The sequence below is a fragment of the Mytilus galloprovincialis genome, chromosome 5 (genome assembly GCF_965363235.1).
Source record: "Mytilus galloprovincialis chromosome 5, xbMytGall1.hap1.1, whole genome shotgun sequence".
Lineage (NCBI taxonomy): Eukaryota > Metazoa > Mollusca > Bivalvia > Mytilida > Mytilidae > Mytilus > Mytilus galloprovincialis.
The window spans coordinates 55,131,038-55,152,015 of NC_134842.1; the positions used below are offsets into that span (position 1 = coordinate 55,131,038).

Sequence of the window (20,978 nt, forward strand, 5' to 3'; positions counted from 1 at the left end):
TGTTGGTGAAGCAACTGGTCTTTGTACGAAAACTATATAAGCAACTGTCATACGCAATGCTTGCATTTAGAGCCATTTTAAAACTGATTACCCAAGCCCAATAATCGCAATCATTTCAATAGTTTTTCATCTATAACTTTCCGTAATGTGTCATGCGCAATAAAAACGCACTATTGCGTTTGTATCGCTGCTTGATCACTTAAAAACGACTATTGTTTTTTTTGAACGGCGAGGAAAACAATTACAAGCTTCACTTAGTATGGGTTTTTTTTGTAAGTTTTCTTGTAAAATTAGTCAGACCATCTTTCGACTTAACATATGACCCCGCTGTTTCACAATATATTTTAACAACATTCCATAAAAAATAGTGACAAGTAAACAATCTGAAGCATCATGCTTTGTTTCGTATTTTGTCAGCCAATGCCGGTTTGACATACACTACAAAATGCCCAAGAGTCTGCAAACACCATATGTTGTGCTCGAGCACATATTTTACTTGACAAGACTCGACATAATCTCGACAATACTTAACTGTACTCGTCTCTGCATGGTCTCAACTTTACTTAATTAGTCTGATGCAGTACTTGATAATCTTGGTATAGTCTGAAATGATATCGCTTATGAATGACTAGTTCTTGACCTGTGTCGCCCTGTCTAGACTCAGTATTTACCTTTTAATTAGTCTCAATAGGTCTGAATCAGCCACGCTAAATCAACTATATATTTATCTAACTAAATTATTTGGCAGATTAGTTCGATAATTCATTGAAGTCAAATAAAAGATGTAATTAATGGGTAAAAGAAGCTAGAACTTTCAGTTTTAATCAAATTTGGAAAGTCATCTAAAATTATTTTTATAACTTTTTCAAATCAACTTTTCATAAAACTCTACAGCTATCTCATTTATGTAGACGCAACGCGCGTCTGGCGTATATACTAAATTTAGTTCTGGCATCTATGATGAGTTTATTTTATACATTAATCTAAGAGAATGCCAGGTTGTTAAGTAGTTTGGTTAATTACTCTCAAATTTAAGGATCTAACTAATAGGTAAAGAAAACCAGAATTTTCAGTTCAGACTTTCTTCAGATTCATCGTTAAAAAAAAATTAACTTTTCAAATCAACTTTATTAGATTCAGTATTAATGACAAACGACGCATCCAATTAGGATACTTTTATCATTTCACATGAAAGTTAACACATTTATTTAAATTTGAACTGTGCGCGGTAAACTTTCCTTGAAGAATATATACAATTCAAGTACAAGCTAATGCTAATGCTAACGGATTACTAACACTATCATATAGTAATTAGATAGATTTTATAGTGATGTTCCTTCCGAATTATTTTCTTTAAGCTTCTGACAATGTCTGAAACTTTTTTAAATAAGATTTTGTAAAATTGTATTTTATGATAAAGATTATCGATTTATGGATTATTGGTTTCAGAATAATTTTGTTTCATCAACATGTCCAATAAAACTCTTTCTTTTTATGAGTAGAAAATGTAATATCTTATATGAGAATTTCCATAATTTTTAACATGTTCCTTAGATTACATTCAGGCGATGCATTCAACCAAAACGTTTATATTATATACGTTTATAAGGAAACATGGAATTAATTCGTTGATAGCAGCTATAAAATCTTACTACTTTTGTTTCATTTATTCAACATGTTCAATATGTAAACCTTTAGAATTACCTGAAGAAAATTTGTTTGTATTGTAGTTTACTGAAGAGGAAATCAGCTATTTGAGAATTGTTGCACTGCTACATGTAGCAGAAGATGCCGTTAGGATTGTATTTGACTATGAATTCCACCCAGAAGCACTCTACAAAGTGATTGGTAAAGAAAAACAGAAAATCAGAAAACATTTGAATAGATTTCAGTGGGAGACCTTGCGCAGTATGCGTGTCGATGAAGGTAATCTTTATAAGGGAGAAGTGAATAAACATACTCTTATTGTTATATTTAAATATTCGACAATGTTTGATTTCATCACATGATATATTTCTAATCATAACTTAACTCAGAGGGTGAGGAGTCAGATGCAAAGACAAGGTTGGTGAAGTTTTTTTTAAAGGTACACAATCTTCTCTATCACACTCTCAGCTATTTGTCATTTAATTCATTATATATACTGAATAATCTGTTAAAATCGTCTTTTAAATTTTAAATTGAAAGTAATAAATGTTGACGTCATGTATTTAATGATTGTATAGTAATTAAAAAGGTTACAAAAGTCAGGAAACGAAATGATTGATAGATTAATTGGTGTTTAAAACAACTGTCAGCACTATTGTGCTGTTTTGTGGCATTCAGATTTAATTGTTGCGGGAAGCTAGAATGCCAGGAGAAAACGGCCGACTTTTGGTATGAAAACTAACAATCTAAGTCAATTAAGGTTGGAGTCGAGCGCACCTGCTTCGTTCGGAATTCACACTCACAGCCTTAGTGGTAGCAAAATAATGAAACAGTAGTTCGATTACTTAAACCTCTCATTAATGTCATGGCCTGGGATAAAGTATATGACTCATTTTTCTTGTAAAGACTTAACGTACGTTAAATATTGGATAAGAAAACCAGACATTAACATTATCCTACCTCCTATACATTTCTAGGAATGTGATTGGTTAAATGCTTCGTTGTCATCCCATATGGAATTTACGGACCCCATACACCGTATTAGGTCACTAGCACACTATGTCATAAATATTATAATTGCATTCGCTGTTTGGAGGTAATAATGGAATTCATTGTCTAGCATTTGTTTTCTTTGTTGATCTGTAGAATTACAGAAATGATCAAGTTAAGATTTGTAATCAATTAAGAAAGTTACTATGAAAAGTCATTTGGGTATGTTAAAGGAAATGCAAATGAATATGCTTAAAACGAAAAGTGGGATAAACGACAGGTTAACCAGGGTATCAAGACGACAAAAATATAGATAAAGCCCTTCTAAGACATTATTTTGCAAAAGGTTGAAACGTTTTTCACAGAAAAAATACATAATGGAGATGAAACAGGTAATACTAGACTAGGATACATTTTTCAAATTCAAAATCAAAATTGCAAACCTTAAACATCTGTAAGATCATTTTGAAAGTATCCTAAAATTATCTTATATCATATTTGATGTTTACTATTGAACATAAAGTTCCGGAAAAAAAATTCTTGTTATTCCTTTGGTCCTTTTATTTTTATTTACAACACAATCATATTAATTTTTTTTCTTTTCGTGTTACAATCATATTTTACTGACCAAGCGCCAGTGAAGTATTCATGTGAAATTCCTTATGAGTGGCTGGGAAAATAATCAGAACATAATTGATAAAACATTGCATAATCTATGACAATAAATATTTATTCATTTATAAACATTTTATACACATCTATCAATTTTAATTTTTACTCTGAAACATAGTTTGACTTGTAAATGCAAAACCCTGAAACTGTCAACATAGAATTAAAAAATGACATGCCTGATCTAATATTTTGTATCCAAACACTTTGTATTATACTGTTATCCTCTTTTTAAATTTTAATGGTTTTCTTTTCATTTGAATTTTTTTTTTTAAATAAATATGTTATATAGAAATATAAAGAATTTTCCTCTTCTGTTCTGATTTTTTTGCATTAATAAATATTATAATTACAAAGTTGAATGTATACATTTGCATCATATTGTACAAAATGATTAAAAAATAATGATTTGTTTTCCTGTTGTTTGATTAAGGGACCCCAATTTGCCGCCAGCAAACAGCAATGCGCACAGTAAAACTCAGTTAAAAAGAAGTCAGAGTCCGATGTCAGAATAGGTAGCATGTAGTGGTTTAGCTGTCTCTCACATGAACATGAAAAGATACAAGCAAGGGGCGAAGGTATTGAAAGACCTAAAATTGCAAATTCTGTTTATCCAATGTCACCGGAACAAGCAATTTCTATCGGAAAATAAGTCATTCTAAACATTTATTGACATATTTCAATGACAGGCCCAGATTTGTATATTTGTCCTCGTTGAAGCTTGCTAGTCTGCTGAATTTCTTTTTAAGAATCTGTCTTCAACATAACAAATTTCAATAGTTAATAATTGTAGTTCTGATCTTTATTTCAGCGTCGAGCAAAAGGTTTGACTTGCATATGATGTTATGTTTTTTGAAGAACACAAATGATCCTTCGATAGGCAATGCGTTTGATCCATCACACACTTCAATATCTTCAGCATTGTCTCGAATCTGGTTTTGCAGGACACAAATGTCGCAAAATGTCAATGGTAAACTCGAAAAAGAGGATTTCAAATATTATTTGAGTACCATTAACAAGGTAAGATACGAAATGTTCTAAGTAAAAAATCTGTGTTCGTTTAAATGTTTATTGTCGTTTCGTTTAGATACATTATTTATAGCAAAATGAAGCCATTCATGCCGGTTTTTAGACTTACACCACGAAAAAACACGGTGGATATTATGCGTGTAGGCTAGTATGGGATTTATTGTTATTAATGGTTTGTTTAATAAAGGGTTACATATCCACACTACTAGACGATCATACTAAAAGCAGATTTCGAATTACGAACTGAGCGTCACACGAATGTTTCAACGCAACAAAAAATGACTCAAAGGTAAATTTCTAAACATTGAATATTAATCTATTAAAACAGAGACTTAAAGATGTGAATTTATAAAATAGGTTAAGATTACATTAGTATCTCATCAACATGTGCATTTGACTCAAAAAGTTAAGATTATATTTGTATAAGTGAAAATATACTGAAACTGCTAAAAAGTCTAAGACAGGATTTTTTTTCTTATTTTACGTTCAAACTATAGGCTTGTGATAGAACAAGGAAGACACGAAAATCAACCAAGGGAAATAAGATTGTGTGCAATGTGTAATAGAAATGCAATTGAAGATGACTTATTTTTTGTACTGTTTTATCCAACGTTATCGTTTCAAAGACACGTTAATTAATCTTTTTAAAAGTAACATTTTAAAAACATTTGAATAGTCTGTTGTATTTTTAACATAAGCCTGACGCTGATGAGATGAAATTGTGTCATTTAGACTTTACGCTTGATTATATTTTTGGTAAATAAATTAGTTTATTGTAAATATCGGTCTATTAAAACACATTATACAAATAATTGAATACACATATATGTATATCGTGTGTGTTGTATTATTTAATATATGTTTCTATTAAACTATACATGCTATAGTTGACATTGTATATTTGGATCTTATGAATATAAATAGACTGGAGACCTTTTATGTTATCAATTAACTTGAACTGATTTTGATTTGCTTTAAAAAAAAAATATAAAAAAAAAAAAAAAGCTTTATAATTATAAAATATCAAAGGCTTATGCATTTTAGATTATGTATGTAAAACAATCCTGCATGTTCCTATACGGAATATATTGTAGCGTGTGTATTACAAAGTCTATAAGCAACCATTTCATACTGATATAAATTCACATTTTTCATTTTCTAGGTATGAACATTCTTTAATTGTAGTGGGTAGGTCATCTGATTAACAACTGTCAACTTTAAATATGTATCTGTATTGAGATACACTGACACTTCATTGAAGTTTTTGGACATTGTAATCCGTCTGGGTTTTTTCATTATATATATATTGTTTAGCTGCTCCTAGGTATAATTTTACATAGAGACTGGAAAAAAAGTAAAATCGCAAAAATACTGAATTGAAAATTAAAAAAGAAAACCCCAAATCAATTGACAAATCAAAAGCTCAAACACATCAAATGAATGGATAACAACTGCCATATTCCTGACTTGGTACAGGCATTTTCTTATGACGATTGTTGTTCTAATAAAGTCTTCAGTCATAGGTTATCAAATTAAATCTTTATCATTTTTTTTACGTTTTCTACATAATTTCGAAGGCATGTACATGTACGTTCGTTGCATTATAAGGTTAGAATGTTTTTGCCTATTTTTATTTTTTTGTTTTCGAAGAAACTAATTGAACTTAACTTTATGATACAACTTAACATTTGACACACATCAATAATTATATTCACTTATAGGCACTCATGTTGTTAGGACAACAAAGTCACAATGAGCCGACAATAAAATACTTAGGAATTCAACACTGCGACTTGGATGACAGTAGCCAGGTAATTATTTGTTTTTATAAAAAAAAATACTTATACCAGTAAAACAACACTTATGAATAAGACAACAACCCAAGAACACTTCAAAAAAGAAAAGTCATAGACCCAATATAAAAAAGTGTCAACATTTGAAATAACCCAGAATTGATTCTCAAATGAATGTAGCCTTTGCTAATCTTTCCCGTCCGCTTTTGAGTCCAACATCTTGTATGATTTCTTATAAGAAATGTCTAGTCTTGTTGCATTAAAAAAACTGTGGATCAATATTCGACAAAAGAAATATGATTCGATATCAACTATGTATCTCAATTTGTTTATTTGTCGCTACTGTATCATTTGTCAATATAGTTTGCAATAAAAAGTTACTTTGATAAACTTCATTAACAATAATCGGGTTTTATTTTTACATGAAAGGGAAGCCATTAGTTTAATAAATAATTGCTACATTTGTTTTCGGTAAATAAGTTGGAAACATTTTCTCTTTGTCTTTCTATTCTGTACCAGCATTACAATAAAGTTCTTTTGAAACCACATGGTTGATTGTGTTCAGAAATTATGAGCTATATAAGTGGTTACTTGTGTAACCGAAAACTATAACTATTACCAATGATTTGTATTCCTTCAGATCTTTAGAATAGCTTGTTTTCCTGAATAAGTCTACACTAATTTTGAAACATTTTGACGACATTCATACCATCAGGATTGCTTTTTTTTATATAAAAATCATGAGATATATAGTTATCTTAACTTTTGTAAGTATTTTCAGGATCATTTAAGTAATCTTATCATACTTGTGCACTTTTTATAACTTATGAAGGATTGTGTGACATAAACAGGACGCAATTTAGGTTTAGAATTGCAAAATGAGTTGTTGGCACTTATTATATGTACCAATATTCTCTTTTTCCATTAAATAAAATCCAGTTATTTCGATACATAAGGTTGTTTCTTTTTCATCAAGTTCTGTACTATTTAAGTCTCTGATTACTGAAGCTTATGGGAGGCACAAGTGCCAAAACACTTGCTTTAAAAGCGTGTATGGGCATTTAAGTTCAGTGTTTTGCTACCTCACGATGGTATTTGTTTTTCACAAATTGTGAGCTAGATAAAACAACAGTTTCATAAACTGTTCCCGAAAATAATAAGAAGTGCTTCTTTTTCTTACAAAATGTTTTAAAAAAATAATTAGATAAAAAATTGAGATATTTGAAATATATTTCCTTAAAAATTAATATTGTGCCACTTTAATGTTTTTCAGTCCAAATCTGTTAGGTGTTTCCATGAGAATCAATTTTCGAGAAGTGATATAAAAAAATTATAGAACACGACGAGTCTGTCACATGAAACAGAATCTGTTAACCCCTTCCGGAGCACCTGCGATCACCCCAAGTTTTTGGTGGGGTTTATGTTGCTTAGTTTTTAGTTTTCTATGTAGTGTTTTGTGTACTATTGTTTGTCTTTTTCTTTTTTAGCCATACTGTTGTCAGTTTATTTTCGATCTATTAGTATGAATGTCTCTCTGGTATTTTTCGCCTCTATTTTACATTAAGTTAATGACGCCCACGTTAACCTCAAGATATATTAAAAAAAAGTCTGTTGACCCATTCTTAATAACCATTAACAAAATTGAACCTGTTTGTTATGAGACATGACCATTAATTATGTTTTTAATTTTTGTTTGTTTCTTCTGTTATTTTCAACGAAATAGAAAAGTTTATTTTGATTTTTTGATAAATGAAAATATTCACTTTATGAATTTAAATGACATAGATAAAATAACATATATACTCAAACCAATTTCACACATTCAGGTAAATAAGATATAGGATCCTTTTTAAAACAGTCTATTGAACTGAGGACAGGGGACTCTTATAATAATTACTTTTATTGTGTAAATTAATGATCTTGTTGGGTTTTTTTATTGTTATTTTGTTATGTTGTGTCACATACTATAAATACGTAGTTTAATGGCAATAAAGATTTGGATTGAATTGAATTGAATTGATAGCATGCGAAATTTGCAAATCGATTGATAACATGATAACAACTCGAGTCACTTATTTGCATTCTGATAATAAGCGAGCCTTTTGGTCTGTTTTGTGAAGTTCTTGTAACAACTCAATTTTCATACAGCTACATACTTTGCGTAGAGATTTCTTTGATAAAGTAAACAAATGTATTGATATGCATTTGTATAAAGTCGATTTTCACCCTATGCAGCTCATATATTAGTATTTAAATATTTTTTAATTTGTTTGGAAAACTCACTTTTCATATCTTAAAACGTTCGGCTAAAAAGTTAAAAAAACATCAAACAGCTGTCATCAATACTCAATATTCCTAATAGCGAAACACATTAAAGGATTTTTCATACGTTTACTAGCTTTAAAAGACGAATTTTCATGACTTTTCGAAGAAAAAAAAAATAGAAATTCAACTGTTAAATTCATGTCTATAACTTCGGTTATTGTCTCGACATTCAAAATCAGATTAGTATGTTGTCTTATTCAGGTTCAAAATAATGTTCAATATCATGTATGTACCAATGCTTCATTTTATTGTTGATTTATTGATTTATTGATTTACAAAAGTTATGTAATCAATTTTAGATACCTCAAGAAGAAACAAACTATCTAAGGATACTTCATCTCATTTTCCGTGACGCCAGGGAAGTTGTTAAACAGCTCTTTGATCTAGAGTTTCATCCTTCAACACTTCAAAAAACTATTAGATCAAACATGAAAAAGCTGGAAGATTTACAAAAACAACGAAAGCTGATTACTACGTTTCAAATGGAATTGCTGTTTTCGAATGGTATGTGTATTTCATTTTTGATGAAAATATATAAACGCAGTTATATTTTATTGAACAAACTATTCATAGGTTTCATTCCATAGCATATCAACTCAAATCATTTAATTTCAATATATAATTTATAAACGACCATATGGACTACATAAACAGTGTTGATAACAAGCATTATCAAAATGTCAGGAGTTAATACAACTATTTCTCTTATGGCACACATTCTGGTTTTGTTAAATAGAAAGTCCGCAACATGCTGATTTCGTCTTTTGCACATACCAGTACGACGGCATGTGTCCTGTTATAGTTTCAAACTAATTAATCGGACATTTCAATACTTTTTGTACTCATGGAAATTAATTGAACTTGACAAAAACAAGATTTTTAGGCGAAAAGTGTGAGTATTTTGTGCATGAAAAACAATTGATATACATCCGTTGCCATGGAGAAAATGAACATTGTTTGACCTTTGACTCATGAATGACTTAAAAATTTACAATTAGCCAATTAGATCACCAGGTCATTAGCTCTTATTACAACAAAATTGATAAATAGAATTAAATGGTCAGATACCAGTAATGCAATACAAAAACACGTCCATACACGCTAACAAAGTAGCTACCGTTAAGACAGAGACATACAAATGTCTGAGTGTTGACTTCCCACTAGCCTGGTACAGTTTTGTTTACTAGTATACTACATAAACAAAGACTTAAAATCAAGTGAAATAATTGACTCGTCAGATTTTCAGGTGAGAATGGCAAGCAGACAATATTTGTTGATTTAAACTTTTGATATCTAAATTGACAAGTTAAACGAATACGAATATGAATATGAAAGTTTTATTTTGATTTGGTTTACAAATAACAATACAAAAAAGAACTTTTTACCGAATATATGTAACATATACATAACATTGAAGCACACACCATGCAGATAAAATACACAAGTAGCACATTATTTAAATGCATAGAAACACTACAACGATATTGAAATAAACGCAAAGCATTACAAAACTACACATCTAAACATACCAAAACCGAAGCATAACTAAAATTGAAGCACAACTTAAAGTTAGGCACAAATAAAATTAACCACAAATGAAAATATAGCACACATGCAAAATTTAAGGTATAATGCAAACAAAAATTAAAGCCATTACAAAAGAATGAAAAAAGCTTATCTACATGCAGAACACCCGTATTTTGAACCATTCCAGGACTGTATACGCTTTACGGCTCTCAAATTGAGAAAAACAAACTATTTCCAGTTCTGAAATTGTCAGGTCGGCTGTTCCACAGAGTCTAACTGCAAAGTTAAAACTTTTCTTATCAAACTGTGTAGTTTTCACATGTGGCATATTCAGTATATAACTAAATCTGACAGACTATTTACAATCTTTTACATTTAATTAGTCCTTTCTTAGGCTTTCTAGCAACTGTTGATATGGGTCTTGAATGATCTTGATATACAAATCTTAGTGATTTTTCTTGCACTTTTTCTCATTTTTGGAATTTATCTCGGTACAGAAATGCCATGACAAAGAGCAAAAAAAATGAAATTTGACAAAATGAATGTATTGAAAAAAGTTAGCTTACTAATTACCTTGTTCAAATAACTTCCTAAAAGTTTCAAAATAATTTGTTGATGAGATGCCTTTCCGCATATTTTACCAATATGAATATCAAAATTTAGCTGATAATCTATGTCAATGCAAAGTTTGACAGTTGACTCACACGAAAGATCGGCACTTTGAATACGTATATATTTATATTTTTTATTTGTCTTTTTCACAACTGCTAAAACCGGAAATTTGTCAGGGTTTGCCTGCAATTTATTTATTTAGTTGACACATTTTGAACAAGTGAATATTTCCATCAAAGAATCCATGGCCGTGCTCATTTGACTAAATTAGGCTGTAGATTAGCTGAGTGTTTTCACTTTGGAATTGTGCAAGGTTGTCATTCAGACAATATTTTATAACATATCTGAAATTTCTTGAACGGCGTGAAAGGGGAGATGCTTTCAGACTACTTAAGACATTTATATGAAAATTCATTCATGATTATCAAATCGAGTTTAAATTTACTACATAAATCATCGCAGTATAAACTACTCATTATTAAATAACTGTTGAAAATTATTGATACACAGGAGTCTGAGTAACATTGAAAAGATCAACAAATAAAGGAGAAAAGACTTTATTTTTCAACCTCAACTTGTCACCATTTTTATATAAAACGTATTTAAAAACCAGAAAGCATTGCCACAATTCATTATCTGAATCAATTTCGTTATTGAAACTGATAGCTTTGACTCATTATGCTCCATTTGCTATGAAATATTTCTAAAAACGTTAGAAAAATTTTGTGAAATTTGATCTATAGTTCAAGCGTTTCTAACGTAAACCAAAAAATAATTGGCGGGAAATTATTTACTGTCATGTGCCCATATGTTTCAGGGACACATTTATATATTTCTACATAAATGAAAAGCATTTATGTTGCAACTATGTCACAGTCAGGATTCTACTTCGTCAAAATTATCTCCCCAATACGCTAGTTAATTTGTACAATCGTAAAAATGGAAGTCATTGTAGGGATCACGCGCTGCCAATTTAGCTCTTGAAAACAGATAAATGTGTCCACATAGCACTATTTCGATCCTTATATGCCAGTTGTATTTAAAAGAACAACTATATCTTCTAGCTATTGGTCATCCGTTAATGTACTCGTATGCATTCAGTCAACTTAAAACTGTTGTCTGATCGGTCTGAGGTTGAATTTTCGAAAATTCATAAACATTTAAAAAATCTAGTTAAATATTCCATGGAGTGGCAGACTAAACATGTTCAGTGGTTGAAGAGTATAAACCCTAATTATCACACACAAAAAAAAATTTTTTTTTTCGATGATATGCATTTTCAATATCCAACGTAAAAGTCTGTCGTCAAGTACTTTTAGCAAAACATTTCTATTTTAAAACTGCTTTTAAAAGATTGATATCCGCCCAATGTCCTCTGCAACAGCAGCATTTACAGTAAACATATTTAAAATCTCCAAGACAAATATGCAAACGTATTGTTATGCGTTTACTTTACTACATTGGTTAGAGGTATAGGGGGAGGGTTGAGATCTCACAAACATGTTTAACCCCGCCGCATTTTTGCGCCTGTCCCAAGTCAGGAGCCTCTGGCCTTTGTTAGTCTTGTATTATTTTAATTTTAGTTTCTTGTGTACAATTTGGAAATTAGTCATCACTGAACTAGTATATATTTGTTTAGGGGCCAGCTGAAGGACGCCTCCGGGTGCGGGAATTTCTCGCTACATTGAAGACCTGTTGGTGACCTTCTGCTGTTGTTTTTTTATTTGGTCGGGTTGTTGTCTCTTTGACACGTTCCCCATTTCCATTCTCAATTTTAAGCTATATAATTATAAATGGCATTAATACAAGACAAGTATTTACAACCCGAAATACCAGCGCCATATTCAACAATTTGGAGTACCAGACCTGAGTATATTTTTAAAAAAGTGATTATAAGAAGCAACATCTAGTATTTTACACTTTTCTATAACAAAACCAATTGCTCTATTTGTTTTTGCAGTCACACTATAACATGTATAATCTACAAATTCATAATATTTACACCTAAATGAATATAATTAGTAAATTAGTAGAGTATTCAATGTTAGTATTTCCATATTAAAATACAACATGCGACAGTCACTCATTAGCAGAAAGTATTCCTAATGCGCAATATTGCTGTTGTTGGAATTAATAGTCATGTTATTATCGTCACACCATGTGCCGCATGCGTTTAACAGAGTTTCTAATTCTTGTCATCATTAATTTGCTGGAATAACCACATAATATAATATGTTATTGTCATTTTCTAGTATCCATTACGTTAGCCGTATGTTTATCATATGACAATTATTGAATAAAGCTTATACGAAACACAGGCTAGTGCAATACCTTTGTAGAGAAGAGGTCAAACTGATCTTCCATGTCCATGATGTTTGCATTATATATGGGATTAATAATAATTTTGATTGTAGATCTGGCGCTTTTTTTTTTTTTAAATCTAAGGCCAAAATCAAATAGACAATCTCTTATACGTAGTTTTACGTGTTAGTTTGTCAATCATCTAACCTTCTACAGTCTCACAAAATGATGAAAATATGTCATTCACACAAATGGGCTCTGGTTTAATCATCTCAATCTTGTCAAGAAAACATTTGAATTCTAATTATACACCGTTTGCATTCATAAAGGGTTGGTAGGTTTTTACAGTCGTACATATACGAATATTGACGGTTGAGGTTCCTTTTGTTTAAGTAACTTTTACTAAAACAAACGACATTAGATTAAAACTCCCTTTAATAAAACAAAGTAAACAGAAATTGACTTTAGAACTACATCTGATGAATTATAACCCGCTATGATCCCCAAGCCATTAGCTCTTATCACAGCAAAATGGCTAAATAGATTTGATCAACCATATTGCATAATCCTCAAATACATGTAAAATCATTGTTTAGAATGTCAATACCGTTAAGCATGTTAATTATACAACAGTTCATTAATAGTTGGAACATACTCACCCCTTCTCGTCCAATGAAAAGTCAGATGTTTGCCCTCTAAATTTCATAGTACATGGTTTTCCATGCACTATGATATGCTATACATGGACTTTTCATTGTCAGTTAATTATGAAAGTGAACTCTTAATAGCTGCAATAACGAAGTGTGCACTCCCCTAAGACATTTTCCTTGGGAAAATAGCCTACTGATTAAAGATGAAAGAGCAAAGAATAAAATAAAAACATTTTGAATGTTGCCAAAATTTCATGCCTTTTCTTATGGTACACATACATGTATAAAGAATACACACACAAAAAAAATTGGTAAGGATAAATAAAATGATATTTATTTAATTTATATACCTTACATTTGAGGGAATTATTTTCTTTTTCTTTCAAAAGAAATACAATGCCAGACTGCTAATGTATAAAGCAAAGGATTGTTTTCAGAGAAACACAATACATTTAAATTTATCAATAAAAAGTAAGCATTTAATGTTGAATGGTCTGAATTCAAATATTCATACAGAGTTTTATATTTATAAAAAAAATCAAATTTCAAAAAGGGGATTTATATAACATTGTGTTGCCTTTTAAAATAAAAAAAAATCTAAAGATATATATATAATTATTAAATTTTACCTGAAGCAGAAGAAAAACAATTTATCCTTCACAAACTATGTCAGTGCTATTTCATGTCATCCATTGAATGGTCATTACCTTGATACAATATTTTACCTATGGTTTATATTTAGTTCATTATAAAAAGTGAACTCTTATGTAGGTTTGAATATTACAATGGGAAAGACTAGTTTTGTAAGGTCACTCGAAGGTGTGAATATGTTCTAAATTGGTCAGCCAATACTTGGTCATGTTTTATGAAGATTTAAGCCCTCGGCTACGCCATGGGCTTAAATCTTCATAAAACATGACTAAGTATTGTCTAACGCTTATTACGACATCAAGAAAAGGGTTACAATAAGAATAAATCTAAAATCAACTACATTTGAAAGACAGAGATCATCGACACCAACAATATACTCGTGTCCATCTCTTTATCTACTATTAAAAGCTCTAAAAGTAAAACAGGACCAGAATTGTGTTGCTCATATACCTGTGTAATTAATGTGTAAAAATACATCTTCAGCAACTTGACGTGTTGTGCTTCCGGAGTCAAATATGCTACATATACACACAATTTAAAGTCTGAATATTTATCCTTGACACTGACCTATTAATTACCAATACAGGATGTATCTAAACCTTCAATATTAAACATTTCGCAATAAGATTCTTAAACATATAGTCATACCCTACCAGAACCAGTTAAGGCATTTTTATATGTTTTCTATGTTGACTAATCAAGTAATAACTATTTACATGTAAACGGCATCATAAATTTTTCATTTGTTTCATATACAACTACAATATATAAATTCAACATGTTAGTAAATCGAGTTCTTAGTTTATGACATGTAGCTCAAAAATGGCTAGATCACAGCAACGACGATGCTTTGATTTGATGTTGTTGATAATGGATTAAGAATTTCAGGTATGCAGTGGCTGAATGAAGTAAACTCTACCCTTGCATAGTTTTCAAATAAAGAGCGATACTATTAGTAACCAATTGATGGCCACAGTTAAGCTGAAGTATAGTTTTAAGTACAGTGCACTAATCGGGTTTTTTTTCTGAGAAATTATAATAAGTTGTATAAAAGTGTCATCATACCTATAGACGGGCCGATTTCTGTTAAAATAATGAAAACGTTACTTTTCTTATGACGTTGTATCCTCGCGGTGTTATATTGAAAACAATAAAGCAAATTGAAACTGCAATGAAATTGTCAAAAATTATTAAATAAAAAATTAATAGGTTACCATATAGACCAACGTAGAAAAAAACTAAATATGATGGACCAAAAGTTCGAATTTATTAATCATGTTCCATGCAGCCTTTACTAACAAAAAATGTGCTTTGGTGTTTCATGTATATTTGTTACGTCTTTTGTTTAGAAAAAGTCTCGTCCGTCTTGTTGGACATAAAGACAATGGTAGCTATGCTGAAATATATGAAAGACTTGAGTATAACAGATGGACTGCCAGAGGACGAATCAAATGTCGATATTTGTGCAGACCTATCAAGAATTTGGTGGTATCGCAGGGAAGTTATAAACTACAATACGCTAACGATGGACCAATTTGAAGATCGATGGAATAATATAAGCAAAGTAAGATTTTATCTTAGAAAAAGAAAAATAGTTAATGGTTTTCTATTTAGTAAAAAATATGACAGTATGTATATAGTACTATACTCATGATTAAAGAAACACCATTTTATTCCAGCGAGGTGCAATATATTTTGAATTAGTATTGTTTAGAAAATCTGTTAGTTTCATTCTAATTAGCTATACATGATACAGCCACAATGTGCTATGGTGCTCAAAGTCTTTGATGTCTTTTCTAAAGACAGGCTAGAGGGATGATTTTGATCATGGGCTGATAAGGGGTCTGATATAAAAAATGGCATGCTATGTTCTTTTATTATATATTTCAACAAAAGACATTCTTTTTAAAACTTTGTAAAGAAAACAAAAGTCATGAAAAAAAGTATAAGATATGACATAATTATTAAGACATGCAAAAAGTTTCTAGGGGCAATATCAGTCAGATTCATGTTCACTGATTTGACTCAGATTCTCACATTTGATTTATAACCATGTCAAACACTATCAAATTTTTAAATGTCTAAAATAAACATTTTACAGGGCATGGGCTCGATAATATGTAGCTTCGTTTCGTGTGTATTTTAGTCTTGATTCCATCTAATGATCTATCGAGTTCCTGAAGACATCTGATGGTCATATAATAGATACAAAAAGAAATAGAAAGTGTACCATGCAATTGGATTTTTCCAAGTCTGTTTAATTTCATATAATATATTAAGAATATTTTCAGTTGGCCTTTTTTTTTTAGCCATGACGTTGTCAGTTTATTTTCGATTGATGAGTTTATATGTGCATCTATGATCTAGTATATTTCGTCTCTCTTTTTAACGCTATAATAACGATATAATACATACTGTATGTAGATAACTAAAATTAAGATATAATTCTTTCATGCCATGGCATATGCTAATTGTAACATGGATAGGCATTATATTTTTCAATAAATCTGTGTATTGAGCGTTGAGGTGTAAAGTGTTGAGATATATAAAGCCTACCCAATGTTAAAATCCTCATTTTGTACTATTTAGATACAAAACCCGGCGAAAGTAATAGTACTTCGGTTCATTTTAAGCCAATATATTCAACAGTTGTTTAGAATTGCATTGTTCATCGGAGTTTAACTAACCAGTTATAGTAAGAGATGTCTTTTCGATCTGATTTGGCAACTAAAAAGGGCCGCTATTGGAGCTTCTTGATATAAACATGATAAACTGATGATTCATCTTAATTTCTTCTCTGATCCAACAAATATTTCCTTTGCAGCTTTGAGAATATTTCAGAAACTGCATATTGCTAGCTTTGAACTAACTATGTTAGCTGAAACAAATGATTGCATTGCCTTTAGCTGAAAAGTGAAAAATCCGAGAAAAAGAGCAAGAAACAATGTGTGTTCATCGATTGTAACCATATGTGTTTTAAATATAATTTTTCAATCCGTAACGTTTGTCTTTATCTTTATTACTTTGTTGTTTTACTTGCCCTAGTTTTTTAAGATCTATTCAAATTGTTATATTTTGCAGGCCGTGATAAGACTAGGAGGGGAGATATATATTGACATATGCAAACAACTAAAGACGGCTCATTTACATGCCAGAGAACCGTAGACTTTGCAGACTGATATCACTCGTGAAAGACTATTAACTTAAACTGCAGATTTTACCTGAAACGATTTGACATGAAAACTACATTCTGTGAATTTAAAATGTGTTAGATCTATGAATTCTAATTCTTTACTTATCTGATACTTTATTTGTGTGATACAAAGGCTGTAAGTCTGATATTGTTCATAAACGGTAATTTACTAGTGCTAAATAAAAGGTGAATCAATACTGCCTTCACAGTAACAACAATGACTGGACTTAATTGATCGGACACTTGAGCTTTTATATAATGAAGTTATCTGTAATCTAAACCAAAATTAATAAAGTCATGGTAAGACGTTCATGTGCTCCTATGCAATCGACGAATTCAGAAAAAAATATATGCGGGTTAATTATGAAAAAATTTGAAACGTCATGTGAAATGTAAATGGATGGAAAAAAGAGAGGCAAGAGATACATAAGGGTTATTCAAACTCATAAGTCAAAAGCAAAGTTGAAAATCCCAAAGGAAACAATTTTAAAAAAAAATAGATAGAAAACTCAAGACTGAGCAACGCGTACCACGCCAAAAATCGGGATGATATTTTGTGTTCCTGTGGGTAAGCAGATCTTACTCCTCGTGTGGAAAAGAGGACGGGATTGTGGTAAAAACAATGAGAACAAATCATATGTGGAACAGATATTTGATAACAGTCAACCAACTCGTGATGGCGTCCGTAAAAGTTTCGACGGGATGATTTCAACTCCACTATGTGTTTCAACGTAATCATCAACCCTTTAACAAGGAAACTATAAGAGAAAATGCAAGCTGATGAATATCCATTAACATTTATATTCTGCTTTAAACACCTCATGTACTTTAATTTATACAACTCGTTGATTAAAAAAGGAACATATATTCCGCTTGTGTTAATTTTACTGCATATGAAGTCCAAATAGCTACACCATCATAGTTTATGTAACATGTGTGTAAGCTTGATACAATTTGAGAAAACAAGCGTATATTTTTTTCCACCCGCTGTTCATGATGACTTTTAAAAAGAATGTGGTTTAAATAGGGAATGTATTTTCATCCGCTCGCCTTGAGTGTTGTTGTTTTCAGATGACACAAACATGGGGTTGATGTATTGGCTAGCTTTTTTAGTTTTTAACGACTAAATCTCTTCACTTTTTTACAGTGTAGATACTTTTTCGGAACTTGCTACGGTTACATGGAAATGTTACAATAAGAAAAGTATTATTTTTACATTGGAGACTAAATGATGAAATGCATGGTTGGGTAAGGACCTGCTTAATTACGAATTTAACAATAATTATTGAGGCTACGGTTACATAGCGTTATTGTTACATGAACAACAGCAATGTATGATGGGACTAGTAATATGTACTCAATAATAAAAGTTCAAGACATTTATTTTATATTTACATTACCTACAATTATAACTTACAATTTCTTTAATCTTTTATTTTTAATGACAGTTTCTACATATCCATTAAGTGGTTTTTGGAGCATGTTTAAGTCCGACACATTTTTGATGAAACCACTCCAAGCAGCAATCACACACCAGTGATGCCGCATTGTGAACGTCTGTATCACATACCGTGCAACTCCATTCTGCGACATCCCTTTTAGTAGATAAGACAACCTTTAATGGTTTGTCATGCTTCTGGTGAGAAATACTTTTTTAATTTAGCATTTATGAATTATTTTTCATTTTTTGTCCCATTTTCAAACTGAAATGGTTAAAAAGTCAAAAGTCAAACAGACAAATAACAGAACACAAGACACAGAAAACTAAAGACTATAAAGAAACAGGAACCCCATCAAAATCTGGGGGGGGGGGGGGGGGTATTCTGACACTGTACATGTTCCATGCAAACGCATTCCAAGTATTAAATTGTTCATCCAAAACAAAATTGGATATATGAATCTCTTCATCCTTTGTTCAAAAGTACAATGACAGTAATAAGACGGTAGGTGTGGTGATGCGTTTTGTTATTTGATTTTGCCATGTGATTATGGACTTTCCGAATTGATTTTCCTCTGAGTTCAGTATTTTTGTGATTTTACTTTTTGAATACTTAAAAGTGAACACTTTTCTCAGCCCGAGTTCTCAACAACAAACCATTGAACTATATTTTCCGACATTGACACTACTTATCTGAAGTAGTATCTATTTTTGAGAACATCAAAAACATTAAAATATGTAAAATTATTTTTACCATTTGTTGAATTATGATATTTATTATTTCTCATTATTACAAGTTTTATACAGTATAAAATTGAGAATGGAAATGGGGAATGTGTCAAAGAGACAACAACCCGACCATACAAAAATACAACAGTAGAAGGTCACCAACAGGTCTTCGATGTAGCGAGAAATTCCCGCACCCGGAGGCGTTCTTCAGCTGGTCCCTAAACAAATATATACTAGTTCAGTGATAATGAACGCCATACTAATTTCCAAATTGTACACAAGAAACTAAAATAAAAGTAATACCAGACTAACAAAGGCCAGAGGCTCCTGACTTGGGACAGGCGCAAAAATTCGGCGTGGTAAAACATGTTTGTGAGATCTCAACCCTCCCCCTATACCTCTAGCCAATGTAGAAAAGTAAACGCATAACAATACGCACATTAAATTCAGTTCAAGAGAAGTCCGAGTCTGATGTCAGAAGATGTAACTTAAGAAAATAAACAAAATGACAATAATACATAAATAACAACAGACTACTAGCAGTTAATTGACATGCCAGCTCCAGACTTAAATTAAACTGACTGAAAGATTATGATTTCATCATATGAACATCAGGCACAATCCTTGTATATGAAAGAATTAAACAACGAAACTACAGAAGATTTAAGTTTAATAAATCTAGCGTACATTGCTGTTTTGCATGTAACCGAATAACGCAATGTAACCGTAGACTCAATAATTATTGTTGCATTCGTAATTAATCGGTTCCTTACCCAACTTTTCATTCCGTCAAATAGTCTCCAATGTAACAATAATATTTTTATTATTGTTACATTTCCATGTAACCGTAGCCAGTGCCTACTTTTTTACCGAGTGATACTACATCCAATCAGATTCACTTCTATTTAGCATGAATGATAGTTTTTTTCAAGACTTCATCTATTAAGATTTGAACAAAAACGATGCACATTTCAATGCAATTACCTTGAAATGCAGTGTTTTACTTGTAGCGACAATAAGAAGCGTCAAGAAGCGACAAGAAGCGACAAGAAGAATAATTTTAGCGACAAGAAGCTATTTAGCGACAAGAAAACATTATTTTTTAATTAAATATAAAAAAATATGTATTTAGTCTTTTTTAATATACGGGCAGATATAAATTGATAATGTTTATCATTATATTGATAGATGAATTAAACATTTGTGAGGAAGGGATTGTGTAGTTTTTATTATTATATTGATAGATGAAGAAATTAAACATTTGTAAGAGCAAAGAAAATCCACACGCTATAAATGAAAATTAAAGCAAAGATTTTTCACCTTTCCTTTGAACGATTTATTGAAACAAAAAAATAAAATATTATTTCCTTTCTTACTGCACAATTCGTTTTTCCTGATAGGACCAATGTTAGCTGTGGCTTCAC

At 30.9% G+C, this 20,978-nt stretch overlaps 1 protein-coding gene across 1 annotated transcript in view; it reads left to right on the forward strand.

Annotated features, from left to right (window-relative positions):
- Nucleotides 1–18,094, forward strand: part of LOC143076054 (uncharacterized) — a 50,571-nt gene extending 32,477 nt beyond the window's left edge. Inside the window, exons 13-18 of the mRNA XM_076251682.1 lie at nucleotides 1,731–1,926; nucleotides 4,118–4,326; nucleotides 6,057–6,146; nucleotides 8,753–8,957; nucleotides 15,544–15,758; nucleotides 17,276–18,094. Of these exons, the coding sequence (XP_076107797.1) occupies nucleotides 1,731–1,926; nucleotides 4,118–4,326; nucleotides 6,057–6,146; nucleotides 8,753–8,957; nucleotides 15,544–15,758; nucleotides 17,276–17,359 (999 nt within the window). The 3' untranslated portion in view covers nucleotides 17,360–18,094. The remainder of the gene's footprint in view (nucleotides 1–1,730; nucleotides 1,927–4,117; nucleotides 4,327–6,056; nucleotides 6,147–8,752; nucleotides 8,958–15,543; nucleotides 15,759–17,275) is intronic.
- Nucleotides 18,095–20,978: the final 2,884 nt, after the last annotated feature.